Consider the following 14859-nt stretch of genomic DNA (forward strand, 5'->3'; position numbering starts at 1 on the left):
ACTGTGTCTGAACCCCCGTGAAGAGTTAGGCTAGTCACTACAGGTGGTGAATCCCAGAAATACTCTGGTGGCCAGGTGCCTGCTTTTAGGAGCACACATTTGACTCCTGCTTGGTCATAAAGTTCTCATGCTCAAAACCAGGCATCAAAATGTCTGACAAACACCTCTGAACACTTCTTCCAACTTAATGGCTTAGTCTCCCCTTTCCACCACTTTTTGAATTAATACAAACAGTTGAAAAACCATTTCCATCTTTTGATAATCTTTCATAAGTATATTAAGCTAGTAGATGCAGAGAAGTCTGTAGTCTCCAAGACATTTATGGGCTACTACTGTGTGCATTTCATCTCCATTCAGCCCCCTGTATTTATAAACTCCCCCTGTATTATCCGAGTGTGGCAAAAAAAGCATTTTTCTATTCTTTGAGAGTGAGAAAGTTCAAGTCTAACCTTCAAATGTAAAGACTAAACGATCTGGAAGTAACAAGCTGCTGCTTTCTCCTTTGAATCACACAAATTCAGCTGTTGCTGTTAGCAGAGTCCACTAGCATTGAAGAGTAGAACGTTTATTTCCAAACTTGCTACACTTTTCTATGAAAGACCACACTGTATGGAGAACCAATTAATAGTGAAACACTAGAAGAGGTTGCATTTTGTACAACAGTTTGGTAAACAACCCATTTTAAATTAAATATTCATTGTAAATAGGGGACAAGGAATCAAAGGACAATTGATAGGAAGTAGAGACAGGCTTCCAATACAGAGAATATCCCTTTTTGCCTTGGAGCAACACAGTTTAAATACACCCATTGCAGCACATCCATGAACAGAACCATTAATCAGAGTCAGTTTGACTATATCAAGACTGTTAGAATTCTATTGTCTTAATGCAGCTCATCAGATTATCTATAGCCATCCTCAAAAAAAAAAAAAATGTATGAAGAGTAACACGTAAACACTTTAAAGATCACAGACACCAAGAATTCTTCATTTCAATTCAAGTTCAGAACTTGAGCAGAGGGGAATCCAGATTTTCTTTGTTTACATCAGGACTCAGAGTGATAAGAGGTGAACTCAAATCAATTAGCTGAAAGAAAAATAATAAAATTTAGCTATTGTAGTCAGTATTGTATAACTACTAGCAGCGATAATCTCTATTAACATAGTCTTCAAGTACTTTTTTTGTTTAGGATTCCTATTAATATCCAGAAGACCAATACAGGCACCACACTCAAGCTTTTAGGTTCAGGTTTTCAAACATCTAGCTCATTCTTAGCCAAGCACAAGCTTCTCACAAGGTGGTTATTGCCCATACTCACCTTAAAAGCCTAAAAGGCTTTTCTAAGTTTCACTACTACACACATTCAAATGACACTGTCATCCAGTCAGGGCAGAGCACTGCTGAACTCCTCTGAACTTGTCCCAGATATCAGACTTCTGTGATCCTCTTTTGAGATACTTTGAAGGACCTGATACTAAATTGATCCCAACCACATCTAATGCTGTCAAAGGCTATATCCTCATAGTTATCACCATTCATTTGGCAATATCTAAAGGTATCTACCTTCAAGCCACCCATGTACAAAAAGCACTTGCCCAGAAATGCTTGTCAAATTTAGAGTAGATACCAACACATCTTTCAACTAAGGAGGGGATTAGGAGAGGAGTTAAACAGGAGAGACAGCCTTGCTTTTTTTGCTGAAAAGGAGCTGCTGCTGCCAAGAAGTGAAAATTTGTAAGAAAAGAACAAGAGTCAGCATGCCTACTCTACTGAAGACAAGAATTCACTTCCTGCTTCAGAACAGTTTAATTCTTTAACTGCTTTAAGCATTAAATTCTCCATCCTCCTTTTCCTATTTGCAGATTGCTCACTGAACTCTAGTTTAAAGTACAGTTTTATTTTAGACATTATGTTCTCTTTACTTAAGAGCACCCTAGTATGTAGTATTGTATTGAACATATCGAGCCAATATTAAATAATTCTTACAGTACTGTGGAACTGCTCTGCAGACAAGTATATGCAGCCAGTTGACATTTTTCTGCTAGCATATTTGCACCAGAAGACTTGAATATAAAACTTACCTTCACCTGCCCTGAGAATGCAGGCTTTAGAACAGTAATCTTATTCACTTCAGGAGTATTGGAAAGGTCAATCAGAGGTCTACTTTCACATTCCAAAGTGTTTGGAAGAGATTTGTCTACTCCAATATCTACCAGTAAGGCCTTAAAAAAAAAGATAATTCAGGTTTTTCCCTCTGTTCTCCATGCTTCCTTCATAAATAATTAGGCAGTCAATTTAGCTTATACAGTTGTAATAACCACAGGACAGACTTAATTTACAGGTTGGGTATTTTTCATGCAGGATTGTTTGCACACAGTGTAAAAACCTCAGCTCTTGCTCTGCCAAGGGCTACATCACAAATAGGGAAAATGCAGTGAGACAAAGCAAAAGAGCTCCTTGGGGCATAAAACAATCTTTCGCTTATAAGCAGATTTAAGTCAGATTTAAAACAGAAGAGTAATAACTCCCTTAATATTTAAATAACTTGACTACAATTATTGTGCAATGTTATTTAGACATATAAACTATTCTGTAGAGCTCTAAAATTTAGTTATGCTTTTGTCCAATTTAACTACTCTATACATGTGCTAAGCAATTCTGTAACATAGTGTGTCATCAAGCAAGCTAACAAGGAAAATACTGATGCAATAACATCAAGTAATTATTCTTCAGATTATTCTACAACTGAATATTTGTAAATCAATAGCCACTTTTACAGGTTAATATTTCAGAACTACCAGTTCAGTCCTCTCTCCTTAATGCCTGTGGAGCACCAGCTTTCAACATGAAGCCAGTAGATTCTTGGGAGAATGAAAAAGTGTTCACTGGACTAAGTACATGACACTTAACTAAGTTTACTGCTACATGGACTTTGGGGTTTAATCCTCACTCATTGTAGGCAGGTTTGTACTGCTGTTAAGTGATTAAGTTTAGCTACAGCAGTGCATTTTATTTTATTTTTTCAAGAGGGCTTTATGGCTGCAATAGGAACTGCCCTGTGACACTGCTTTTCTAATCGAATCCACAAGGATTTCACAGCACCTATCCAGAACTGGAAATTTAATATGAAATCTGCAAGGATTTGACCATTCAGCTTTGAGATGGGAGCGAGCTTAGTGGAAACACTGAACAGATGTCTACTGCTGAAAACAGGCACTAGAGGGTGCACACACTTAGTTAATCCATTTTAACTTTGTGTGTACATTATCCTTCATATTGAAATAATTTGTTTTCATGCAGTTTTACTTACTAGTTCTGTAGAAAAATGTATTGTCATTTCTTACCTCAGTTTGTTTCTCTTCAGCCAACTGATTTCGTACTTCAGCCTCTTTTAATTCATTTTCTACTACTTCTGCAGCAGTTTTTTCTGGCGAGAAGTTAAGTGCAAGAGGTAGCACAAGTGGAGGAGATATATCATCTTCTGAAGAAGATACCTGTGTCTTACTCTCTCTTGTCTGTTTAGAACTAGGGAAAAGAGCATTGGCAGTAATTGAGTTCTATAATCAGCATGAAATACTACAGACAGGCAAGCCAATGCCCTAATCTAATTTTCTCCTTTTTTACCATAAGTTTTAATGGCCAAAAGGCTTCCCATATTTATATCCAGAAGTATGCTAGTTACTTGCAAAATACAAGATATTTTATGCTGCAATAAATTTATAGCCTATCCATGCAAAAAAAGAGCTAACAACTTCATGAAGATTATTTTAATCTTAAATTGAAATATATATGCAGCCTAAACTTCACACATGGGAATTTATTTTTTTTAGACTTCAAAGAAACAACTGGCAAACAAGTACTGATACTGCATATCACTGAGAAACCCATTTCAGCCCCTGATGAGAGGAAGTACTGACACCAGCTGAAAGACCAGGGCATGTAATCTGAGTAGTATGATAAAGTCATTGTAGAGCATCATTAAAGTCATTGTTCTCTTGAGAGAAAAGACTATTTTGGGCATTTAGCCTAAGTAAACATAACGTAGGAAGAGTTTTCTAGGTGTGATTCATTCCTGCTTTAATACTGTTCATCTCCACCAACCATGAAGCAAGCCTGCGTATATATATATGGCACTTGTGAGATGTTGAACTGATAATATGAAAAAGCCAACATAATTATGTTTGTTTTCTCTGAACATAAACAACAGTGTAGGATTCATCCATTCTGCAAGCAATTATTTCAAATGAGACAGATAAACCTGCACAGAAAGTAAATGCCAGTCAACTAAATCCTTGGCTTTTTGACTGATGCTTTAACAAAGTGTAATTTTACAGAAGTGTTGGCAACAGTATAAAACAAAGTTAAGAGCAATACGTATTTTAGCCAGCTACTTCCATTCATCAGAAGGCAATAGCAAAATAACGCCAACGCCAAATATGTTTTCAGTCAGAGCATCAGATACAAGTCTTAAGTTGTCTGCTAGCTAAAGAAATACAAATATAATCTCTAATAGGAAGTTAATTCTTTAATGTTAGATATTGACTCATCTCAGTAAGGCTTATAGTATTTTACTAGTCATAAGACAGAAATCTTTATTAGGCCTATACAGCATCTGTGCTCAAATGCTTTATTCTAACATTTAGCAGAGGTCCCTGAAACCTGAAAGTCATAATTAAAATTCATTTAGAGGCAGTTTGTCTACAATACTCATTTCATGGAGGTTTCTTTCTTACCCAGCTGTAAAAGTCTTTTTGGTAGAAAAGCTGGAACGGTGGCGAGCAGATGCAGCATGTGAAGAAAATGCCATTCTTGGTGCAGTTTTAGGAGTCACTGCTGGAAATCCTGAGATACGACGAACAGGTGTAGGTAAACCAGACCGTTTCAGACTGGCAGGAGTCATGGAGACAGATGTCTCAAGAACACAAGAATTCTGAAAGAACTGATCTTCTGAGGCTTTCATAGGAGTGCTGACTGCCATGGCACTAAAAAGAGGAACATGCATTAGCCAAAAGCTTCTAGAAACAGTTTAATTCGAACTATTCTACAAACATTAGAAATCAGTTTCCCTTTGGTCAGCAAGGAAACAGTAATCATCATAAAGTTGATAATCACAGCATAGCATGGGCTTTACTTCATTAGAATTCTTTTATGAATGACCTGAGTCTATTTAGCACTGCAAAGAAAACTCCATTCTGGAGAGGTGGGGGGTGTGTTTGGTTTAGTTTTGGGTTTCAGGGTTTGTTTTGGTTTGTGCATTTGTTTTTTTTTAAATCAGTTCCAACAGGCATTAACACAACTAACCTGGAGGGGCCCAGAGGACTAGACAATGAAGTTAGAACTTTTAAAGATTATTGCAACATCCGACCATGTTGCATTCTAAGAAGTATGCCTTGGTACATTCAATTTTCAGTTAAGCCCTACCTTCCAAGTGTGCCACAAAATGTTAATCCAAGAGATGGTGTTGCTTTTGGTGCTGATTTGTTTGGTGTATCTAAAGAGAAAAGTTTTGTTATTTGCTATCCACATTCATATTTATTTTTAAAATAACTTATATCTTTCAGTTAAAATAATTCTTTTCAAGAAGTGGACAGAATTGTAATGGAACAAATAACCAGCATTCAAGGTAACATTTGCTTTTAATAGCCAATCTAGAAGACAGGTCATGCAAAGTATGTGCTTACCTCCAGTCTTCACTGGAACCTTACTTTGACTAGCAGGAACGGACAAAACTCTAGCTTTGGGCTTTGGACACAGGCTTCCTTCTGTTGCACTTCCATCTTTATTCTGCTGACAAAGCTTCTGCAGACTGGGAACAGAGCTCAGCCTCTGAATTCCACTGCCTACAGCCTCAGATGGTGTTGCAGAAGCTGAAGATTTAGCCAAGCTTACACCACTAGATATTTTGGTAGTACTAGCTGATCTTGCTTGCTTTCTGGATTTCTCAGTATTGGCAGCCTGCAGAGATGACACTCTGGTAGGTCTGACAAGGGCCAGCCTGTTTGTACTAGATGAAAGTTTAGAGCCACTTGCACTAGCTTTTGAAGACGTGCTTGATTTTCCTGAAATAGAAAGTTGTTATACTTCTGAATCATCGCTTACTGCTAAGTTTTTGACTAAGCAGAATAATGATACATACAGGAAAGAAAAACAGCAATTTACACCATTTAAATTTATGTTCAAACAATCTAAGTTTGAGGAGAACATGTACAACTACTGAAAACTTACTCCCTGAATTCTCCTGCAATTTTGTTTGTTTAAGAAAGTCTCCTCACCAGATTCCTGAATTACTGCAATCAAGTCAAAGAATATTCTTCAAGGAATGCCAAAACAGTCTGCAGATTCAAATTACATTTTCAACATTTTCTCCCAGCACAGTTAGCTCTTAAGCAGGCATTCAAAAAGGTAGTAGTTCAAGATGCACTGATTAACACCATAGGCTAAACTACCACACAAGTACTTTTCTTAGTTCTCTGTATGGTTCTTTTAGTTTGTAGGTTACTTTCATTAATAGGATAAATCTTGACTAGACACTTCTATCATATAAAATAATTTTTACTAAGCATTAACTTTTACTGATATATTATTATCCATCCAGAAACACAGTACAAAAGAAAAATTTGCAGTAACTTTATATCTTGATAAATCTATAAGAACTGTGGTGCTTACATCTGTCAGTAGTTTTAGGAGACTATTCTCCTGATCCTTCAAGGCTTAGTGAAAGGGTCAAATTGATGTCCTCATAGTATAAGCCTCTTGCTTGTATTCAGTTATCTCCCCAGAAGTTTTTTTTGTTTTGGTCCCCCCCCCCCCGCCCAATCTGCTCGAGTAAAGCTCATCCTTTGATTAGGCTTACGGAAACTCAGAACTAGGCCTTCCACCTTCCTTCCATATTTTGGTTTTTTTAGTGTTGGGTTGTGGGTTTGGTTTTTTTTTTTTTAAATTCAAGTTAGACAAGCTTACGGCATTTAGAAGCTCATGTACTTGTCTATAAGATCATGTACAAAAGGATTAGGTTTCCCAAGGCATTACTTTCTAGCTGTGTCAGACCCTTGCAAATAGGCATCAGGCTTACGTGAACTTAATTTTTACCAATGATAGAAGTGTAAGGTTTATCTTTAGTCCACAGATATTTATTGGGCTAGGCTACAAAATTTTATTCTCCATTGAAAATGTTTCTTAGTGCTTGTATGTACTGGACAGCATTAAAACATATCCAAATCCACAGTTCAAGGCATGCTTAACTACTCCAAAATTGATTTGTGGCACAAATCTGTAGTAAGAGTGATTACCATTTTTTCCTATGGGAGAAATCGGTAAACTTGAATTCAGACTTGAGTTCATGCTGGAAATCGATGACAAAGATGAAGTCTTTCTTGTGAGACCACTGGCAACACCGGGAAGTTTCAGATGTGTTATCTTCTTTAAGCCAGGCTGAATCAGAGAATATAGTTTATTCAAAAGCAAAAAACCTATATAACACATTATTTTGCCATGCTTTTTCTTGGTATTCTAGCTTATTTGTGAATTTTAGAGAAGCTCCTTCCTCAGATTACAGTTTAAAAAGTTAATTTTCTTAGAAAGAGTTCATTATATCTGTGTTATTATACAGAACTGGAACATCAGATCTAGGAGGTGGACTGTTATTTTTGTCCCTGCCACAAACTTGAGTATGGACTTAAAGGGATTAAAGAATAAAAGGAGTAACCCCAGGCACCAGTATATGCTGGGCACCAACCAGCTGGAAATCAGCTTTGCAGAAAAGGCCCTTAGGAGTACTGGTGGACAAGCTGAACATGAGCCAGCAACATGCCCTTGCAGCAAAGAATGCTAACAGTATCCTGGGCTGCATTAGGAGTGTTGGCAGCAGGAGGTCAAGGGAGATGATCCTTCCCCTCTGCTCACCACTGGGGAGGCCACACCTGAAGATCTGTGTCCAGTTCCAGGCTCCCCAATATCTGGAGCTACTGGAAAGAGTCCAGCAAAGGGCCACTAAGATGATGAAGGGACTGGAACATCTCCCATCTGAGGAAAGGTTTAGAGAGCTGGGACTGTTCAGCCTAGAGAAGGCTCCAGGTGGATGTCATCAATATATACAAATATCTGAAAAGACAGTGTCCAGCGGTTCCCAGTGACAGGACCTAAGGCAATGGGCAGACTGAAACACAGGAGGTTCTACCTCTGAACATCTGGAAAGACTTTTATACTGCAAGGGTCACTGAGCACTGGCAGAGAGTGCCCAGAGAGGTTGCCGAGTCTCCATTGTTGGAGATATTCAAAAGCCATCTGGCCATGGTCCTGGGCAACCAACTCTAGGTGGTCCTGCTTGAGCAGAGGGTTGGACCAGGTGACCTCAAGGGGTCCTTCCATCATTAACCATTCCATGAATCAGTGAAGTGGCATGCAGCATGGAAGCAGGTGTCTAAAGCTTCAGAACAACTCCTGACAGCTATAGGTATTCTACCTTCATACAAATTATCCAGGGCTGCATCCAGAGAAGTGTGGCCAGCAGGTCAGGGGAGGTGATTCTCCCCCTCTAGTCCACTCTTGTGAGACCCCACCTGCAGTGCTGTGTCCAGCTCTGGGCCCCCCAACATAAGAACAGGGACCTGCTCAAGCAGGTCCAGAGGAGGGACACAAAGATGATCAGGGGGCTGGAGCACCTCCCCTATGAGGACAGGCTGAGAGAATTGGGGTTGTTCAGCCCAGAGAAGAGAAGGCTCCGGAGAGACCTTAGAGCGGCCTTCCAGTACTTAAAGGGGGCTACAGGAAAGCCAGAGAGGAACTTTTTACCACAGAGTGTAGTGATAAGACAAGAGGTAATGGTTTTGAACTGAAAGAGGGTAGATTTAGGTTAGATACAAGGAAGAAATTCTTCACTGTGAGGGTGGTGAGGCATTGGAACACGTTGCCCAGAGATGTTGTGGCTGCCCCCTCCCTGGAAGTGTTCAAAGCCCGGTTGGATGGGGCTTTGAGCAACCTGCTCTAGTGGAAGGTGTCCCTGCCCATGGCAGGGGGGTTGGAACTAGGTGATCTTTAAGGTCCCTTCCAACCCAAACCATTCTATGATAAGTTACAGAAACTTATTCATATGGTATGTATAGTTAACTACACACATCAAAAACTTTGTTTCTTGCAGAAAATTGCTGATCACTTACCTGCAAGCTAGTGCTTTAAAAACAACGGTAATGCTTGTTAATCCAACACATTTATAGTTGCTCTTAAGTATGTTCACTGTGTTATAGACTTAGTACACACATTCAAGAATAGCAATTACAGAACAGAAACTACTTTTCCTTAAAACTGTTATAAACAACAATATTGCTTTAAAATAAAAAGTAAACTATATTCAGTTTTTTCTTTTTATCAGAATATCACAAAAAATATTTTCATATTAAGAATGTTTGCCATTACCTTACTTGGAGCAGGAAGGGCTTTTTTGTCTTGCACTGAGGAACTGCCACTTAACGAAGACTCGAAGACATCTGAAGTTGTACTAGATTTATCAGAAGTTAGATCTTCAGAAGATCCCATGCTATTCAAGTCTCTTTTTGTAGAAATACTAGTATGTTTTCCTGGTTTGGGCTGCAAATTTCAATGCAACATTTTAAAAGCTACTAGCATTTCTAGAAACTACTATAAAGCTTTTTACACAAATTGATTTTGTTAAGAAACCAAGCCAACAATGAAGAAGCCTTTGAACCCAGTCAAGTCCTTAGTCTTTAGACTAATATAGTTTAGTCTAGTGAGTGTATTTGCTAAGTACTAAAACATGCAATTCAGATCTGAGACAAGTTGTGGAGAGAACTAGAGCCAAAAGATTTTCCTGTTCTACTAAAATAATTGTGGGTTTTTTCCCCCTCCTCACCTCCATTGACAAGGGTTAACTGTAAACAAAGCCATTCCATTTTTGCACATTAAGTCACCAAGAACAGTGCAGTAATTTTACCAGCAAAAAACCAGTGTTTAAACAGAAGCCAGGAATGATGGTATTCACAAAACCAGAATACAATGGAAAAGAAGTTTGCCTGCAGATGCTCTACATTGTCATAATAGATGAACTAGTTGGCTACTATACCATAGTATCTGCCCTGACTTTTCTTTTTTATTTATAATGTTTCCTGCCTAAGGATCTTTGAGTTAGAGAAACATCATAAGATTAAAGTTCACTTTAAAAAGTAAAAGCTTGTAGACAGTTTAAACATTCCTAAAACACACAAAGGCCATGTTTAAAGAAAACATTGTTGCCCAGAAGCCGTCTTTACCTTTTCAATAGTCAAATTGCTTTTTCCAAGAGCAGTTGAAGGTTTTGCCATTGGCAGTTTGCCAGTTGCCTTCATATTTTTTTCCTTAGTTTTCTGTTCTTGTGTCAGAGGTGAACTGGCAATTTTTGTAGGAGATATATGAGTTTTAACAGGGCTTCTGTTTGGAGGAGTATGAAGAGCATGTGTTTTGTCATTTGACAAAAGTTTATCCGATTCCTTCTGAAAACAAGGTGGCAGCTGATATGCTGGGCTATCCTGCACACAGTATGTCTCCCTTTTAACAGCCCTGGGACTTTTCTCTTTATTTTGGTTTCTCAGTATTTTCAATTTTGACTTTGAGTCCTCCACAAATTTTTCTATAATCTTGTTTTCCTTTTCTTCTGATTGGCTTATTTTAGTCTGTTCATTCTTGCTTCCAGTCTCTATCTGTAGTGCTAACAAATGAGCTTCTTTGAAAATTTCCACAAATTTCTCTCCTGTAAGTGGGCTCCACATGAGTTTATCATCAGAAGCAGGTGCACACTTTTTTTCAGCATCTTTCCTTGCTTCAATATTGACAGCGATACATTTTTCTTTGTGTCCCAAAGGTCCAATAAAAACTTCATCTTCATTTCCACTACAAAGAAAAATAAGTCAGCCCAGCACCTTATGTGTATCCATTTTAAAAGTATATTTACCTGTAGACACTTCACTTACCTTGCTGGAGAGAGTGAAAGGTCAAAATCAAACTTTTCATCAGTCAGAAGAGGAAAGTCTGAAACTGTAACAAAAAAGATTTTGTGACAGTGGGGATTTGCAATAAAAATGATTGCATTATGTTTTGATGATTTGGTGAAGCTGATGTCAGATGGCAAAGAAAGTTTTAGCTACCAAGTTTAAATAATTAAAATCACATATTCTAGGTCAAGGAAATTGAAGGTACAGCTGTGAATATGATCATAGTTGTGATGAATGCCCAAATATCATGAAAGATCTCAATGCTAATTTCTAAACATCCATAATAGTAACATGGGATCTGGCCATGGGAAAGGGTATCAGCAGCCTCTAATCAAGAAAAGTGAAAATATATTATCTAGAGCTACAGGACAATGCAGCTGTCCTATCTTTTCCAACTGTCCATTCTTTTCCAGTTCAGACCAGCACAGGACACTAACAGTGAGCCAGAGTTTTCTTGTTAGCTAATATATAAACTAAATATTAACTGAATCTGCAACAGACAAAGAAAAAGGAAGAACTCAGATTATATCTATAGAAGAGAGATGGATGACACGTCACTACTACACATGCTCTAGTACCAGTGCTCCACAAGCTCCCAAGGAAGCTTGTAATTCTGAGACTGGGAACAACAGCCCATCCAACGAAATGAGTACACAGAACAAGATACAAAGCAGATACAGGAGGTCTACTGATCTAAACTGTCATAACTTTTAATAAGGAATACACCAGGTAGAGAATACCCCAACACGTTCTCCACCTACCATTGCGCACGCAACTTTCTTCAGTCACCTGACTTGAGCCGTGTGCTGCCATTTCTTTTCCTTCCTCCATAGTGTCTGGAAAATACAAAATTAGGTATGCAGTAGATTTAAAAGAACAACAATAAGGTCACAGAATTGTATGATACTGCCAAATTAGGAAGGAGGTAAATACTCCCTTTAAAGACTCATGTTATGGTTAGAAACAGCCACACAAACACAGTTTGTGGGATGTCACGCATCTTACCATGCTCTCTTGAAGCATGCTGTTGAATTATCTGAGACTATATGTAAAGTGTTGCAACCTCTGTAAAAAGCCTTCAAAGACAGCAGTGATGCCTAGGATTTCTGAATGCCCTTAATGCAAACTCAGTGTTCAGCAACTGAACTCCTTGTATGAATACAGCTGCAATGGGCAACACAGCTATACAGTTACAGCAGAACACTGCCACCCAAGCTAAAATAACTTTTCACAGCACTAACTCGAGACTGGCATAACCGAGACTCAGCACATCTCTGCTCTGCAGAAGAAACGCGTGCTGTGCTTAAGACAGCGCCTTTCACTTGTGGCCAGAAACCCATCAGAAATGATCTTCTGTGAGCAAAGGTAGACTCGTCCCTACCTTAAGACAACCCGCTCAGGCTTTACCGAGAGGTTAGCCAGGAGACCCTCAGGGAGAGTACCTCATGCGGCGCGGCCAGGCCGACGGGACTACCGCCGAGCACGGACCTACCAGCACTGGTCCCTCACGGGGCAGCTCAGCAGAGCCCGCCGGATCCCAGGGGACCCCCCGCACACACCCCAGGGAGAACAACTGCCCGGCGTGCGCGGAGCCGCTCACAAGCCACACAGAGCCCCGCGAGGGACGAGGAGCCGCCCGCCGACCTCCCACATCAGACGAGCTCGCGTAGGGCCCCCCCCCCCGCCCACCCGCAACGACCCCTCCACAGCCGGGTCGCGGGCCCCCGGCCACCGCAGCACCCGGGAAGCGGCTGGGGCGGCCGAGCCGGGGGCGCTGCGCTCACCTCCGCTGGGCCGCCGAGCACGACGCGGCGCAGCGCTGCCGCCGGAGGTTTGAAATGGCGCTCGCGCACGTGACGCCCCCCGCGCGCCCTCACTGGCAGGTTCGAACGATACCCGACAACCGCCCCCGCCCCCGCGCGCCCGTCGCTGTCCGCGGCGCTGGGCCGCAGCCGCCTGCCGTGGCCGGTGTTTAACGGGGTAGATACGTGTAACTGCTGCCAGTCCGGTAGAACTAGAGACGGGCCTCTGGAGCGTCACAGCACCCAGGGCCATCAGAGGCTGCCCGGAAAGCTGCGGCAGGCGGCCGTGGGGTGGCTGGGTGGCGGCTGGCTCCCTCCGGCTGCGCTCGGCCTCGCAGGCCAGGCCGCTCCTTGGGCGCTTTCCACTCCTCAAGTGCAGGTTCCAGCCTTGCTGTTTCATCCCCACTGCTTGTTGCTGCAGAGCCCGGTTTGCCTGGCAGAGCTCGGCAGCCATGGTGGTGGCAGGAATGGAAGGGAAAACCTCGTGCTCCTGCCATGTAGGGAGACAGGTGTCTGCTGACCTGTGCCCTGACCTGCAGGAGCCCAGGAGTTGTCTGGGCACTCCTAAAGGACATGGCTTCAGAGCCCTGCCGGGGCGCAGGGCCTCAGGGTGACAGCTGGCACAGCTGCCGTGCTGGTTGTGGTGAGGCATACAACAACCCCCAGCAGCGCTACAGGCTTGGGGAGGAGTGGCTGGAGAGCTGCCAGTCAGAGAGGGACCTGGGGGTGTTGATTGACAGCGGGCTGAACATGAGCCAGCAGTGTGCCCAGGTGGCCAAGAAGGCCAATGGTATCCTGGCTTGTATCAGAAATAGCATGGCCAGCAGGGACAGGGAAGTGATCTTACCCCTGGACTCGGCACTGGTGAGGCCGCACCTCAATTACTGTGTTCAGTTTTGGGCCCCTCACTACAAAAAGGACATTGAATTACTCGAGCGTGTCCAGAGAAGGGCAACGAAGCTGGTGCAGGGTCTGGAGCACATGTCGTATGAGGAGCGGCTGAGGGAACTGGGGTTGTTTAGTCTGGAGAAGAGGAGGCTGAGGGGAGACCTCATCGCCCTCTACAACTACCTGAAAGGAGGTTGCAGAGAGCTGGGGATGAGTCTCTTTAACCAAGTAACAAGCAATAGGACAAGAGGTAATGGCCTCAAGTTGCTCCAGGGAAGGTTTAGACTGGATGTTAGGAAGCATTTCTTTACAGAACGGGTAGTTAGGCGTTGGAATGGGCTGCCCAGGGAGGTGGTGGAGTCCCCATCCCTGGAGGTGTTTAAGAGGTGGGTTGACAGAGCCCTTAGGGATATGGTGTAGTTGGGAACTGTCAGTGCTATGTTAATGGTTGGACTGGATGATCTTCAAGGTCTTTTCCAACCTAGATGATTCTGTGATTCTGTGAGGGTGAAGATGAACTCCTTTTGTTTCCTCCACACCTTTGCTGCATATGACTGTATAGTCATTTAACTGCACCAAAAGGGATACGTACCTGTTACTAAGCTGACGTAAGGAATATCAAGATTCCCAGATGTGCGTCACAGCTACTGCCAATTAATATGGGCTGACTGATAGAATAGTTTTAAAAGTAGACCCATGTCAGTAAGAAACACCAGGAAAACACCACTTTTCCACATTTTATCTGAAGTTTAATGATGCACAGTGCTTAGGGTTTTCTCCTAATATATGCATGGCCTCAGAAATTGCAGTTAAGTGATGTATTCTGTTCTGAGTATTATGGGATGACTAACTAAATCACTGGACTGGAATCTAGCAGCTGAATAAAAATGGTTGATCATGATCTGCAGATTTTCATAAGATAACATATTTTGTAACCCTTTCTCTACTTGGCTGCTTACATTTTGGTATCTTTCATGGAGCCTTGCAAGCAGTATACATGCAACATGAGTATATAGCAAGTATCCTATGTATTAACTAAGATGCACAGTAAATGGCTGGGACAAATAGGCTACTAGGCTGAGTGTTAACATGCTTACCTCCCACTTTTCCTCCCTCCCATGACCCCAGGAGTCTCTCCTGGCTGGCCATGGTCAGTCCGGTGGGGAACTGTCAGGCTTTGTCACTCATAA

General features: G+C 41.6%; 1 protein-coding gene across 1 annotated transcript; it reads right to left on the bottom strand.

Moving 5' to 3' along the window:
• Window positions 1–617: 617 nt before the first annotated feature.
• GTSE1 (G2 and S-phase expressed 1) lies at window positions 618–12797 on the bottom strand. The gene is made up of 12 exons (XM_074825493.1): window positions 12764–12797; window positions 11741–11815; window positions 10959–11022; window positions 10263–10878; window positions 9412–9582; window positions 7290–7431; window positions 5682–6059; window positions 5422–5491; window positions 4734–4982; window positions 3345–3525; window positions 2082–2222; window positions 618–1086 (listed from the first exon to the last, which is right to left on the bottom strand). Exons 2-12 carry the CDS (start codon window positions 11808–11810, stop codon window positions 1003–1005), a joined length of 2166 nt encoding a protein of 721 aa, XP_074681594.1. The 5' UTR covers window positions 11811–11815; window positions 12764–12797; the 3' UTR covers window positions 618–1002.
• Window positions 12798–14859: the final 2062 nt, after the last annotated feature.

This window comes from Strix aluco, chromosome 5 (genome assembly GCF_031877795.1).
Source record: "Strix aluco isolate bStrAlu1 chromosome 5, bStrAlu1.hap1, whole genome shotgun sequence".
Classification (NCBI taxonomy): Eukaryota; Metazoa; Chordata; class Aves; order Strigiformes; family Strigidae; genus Strix; species Strix aluco.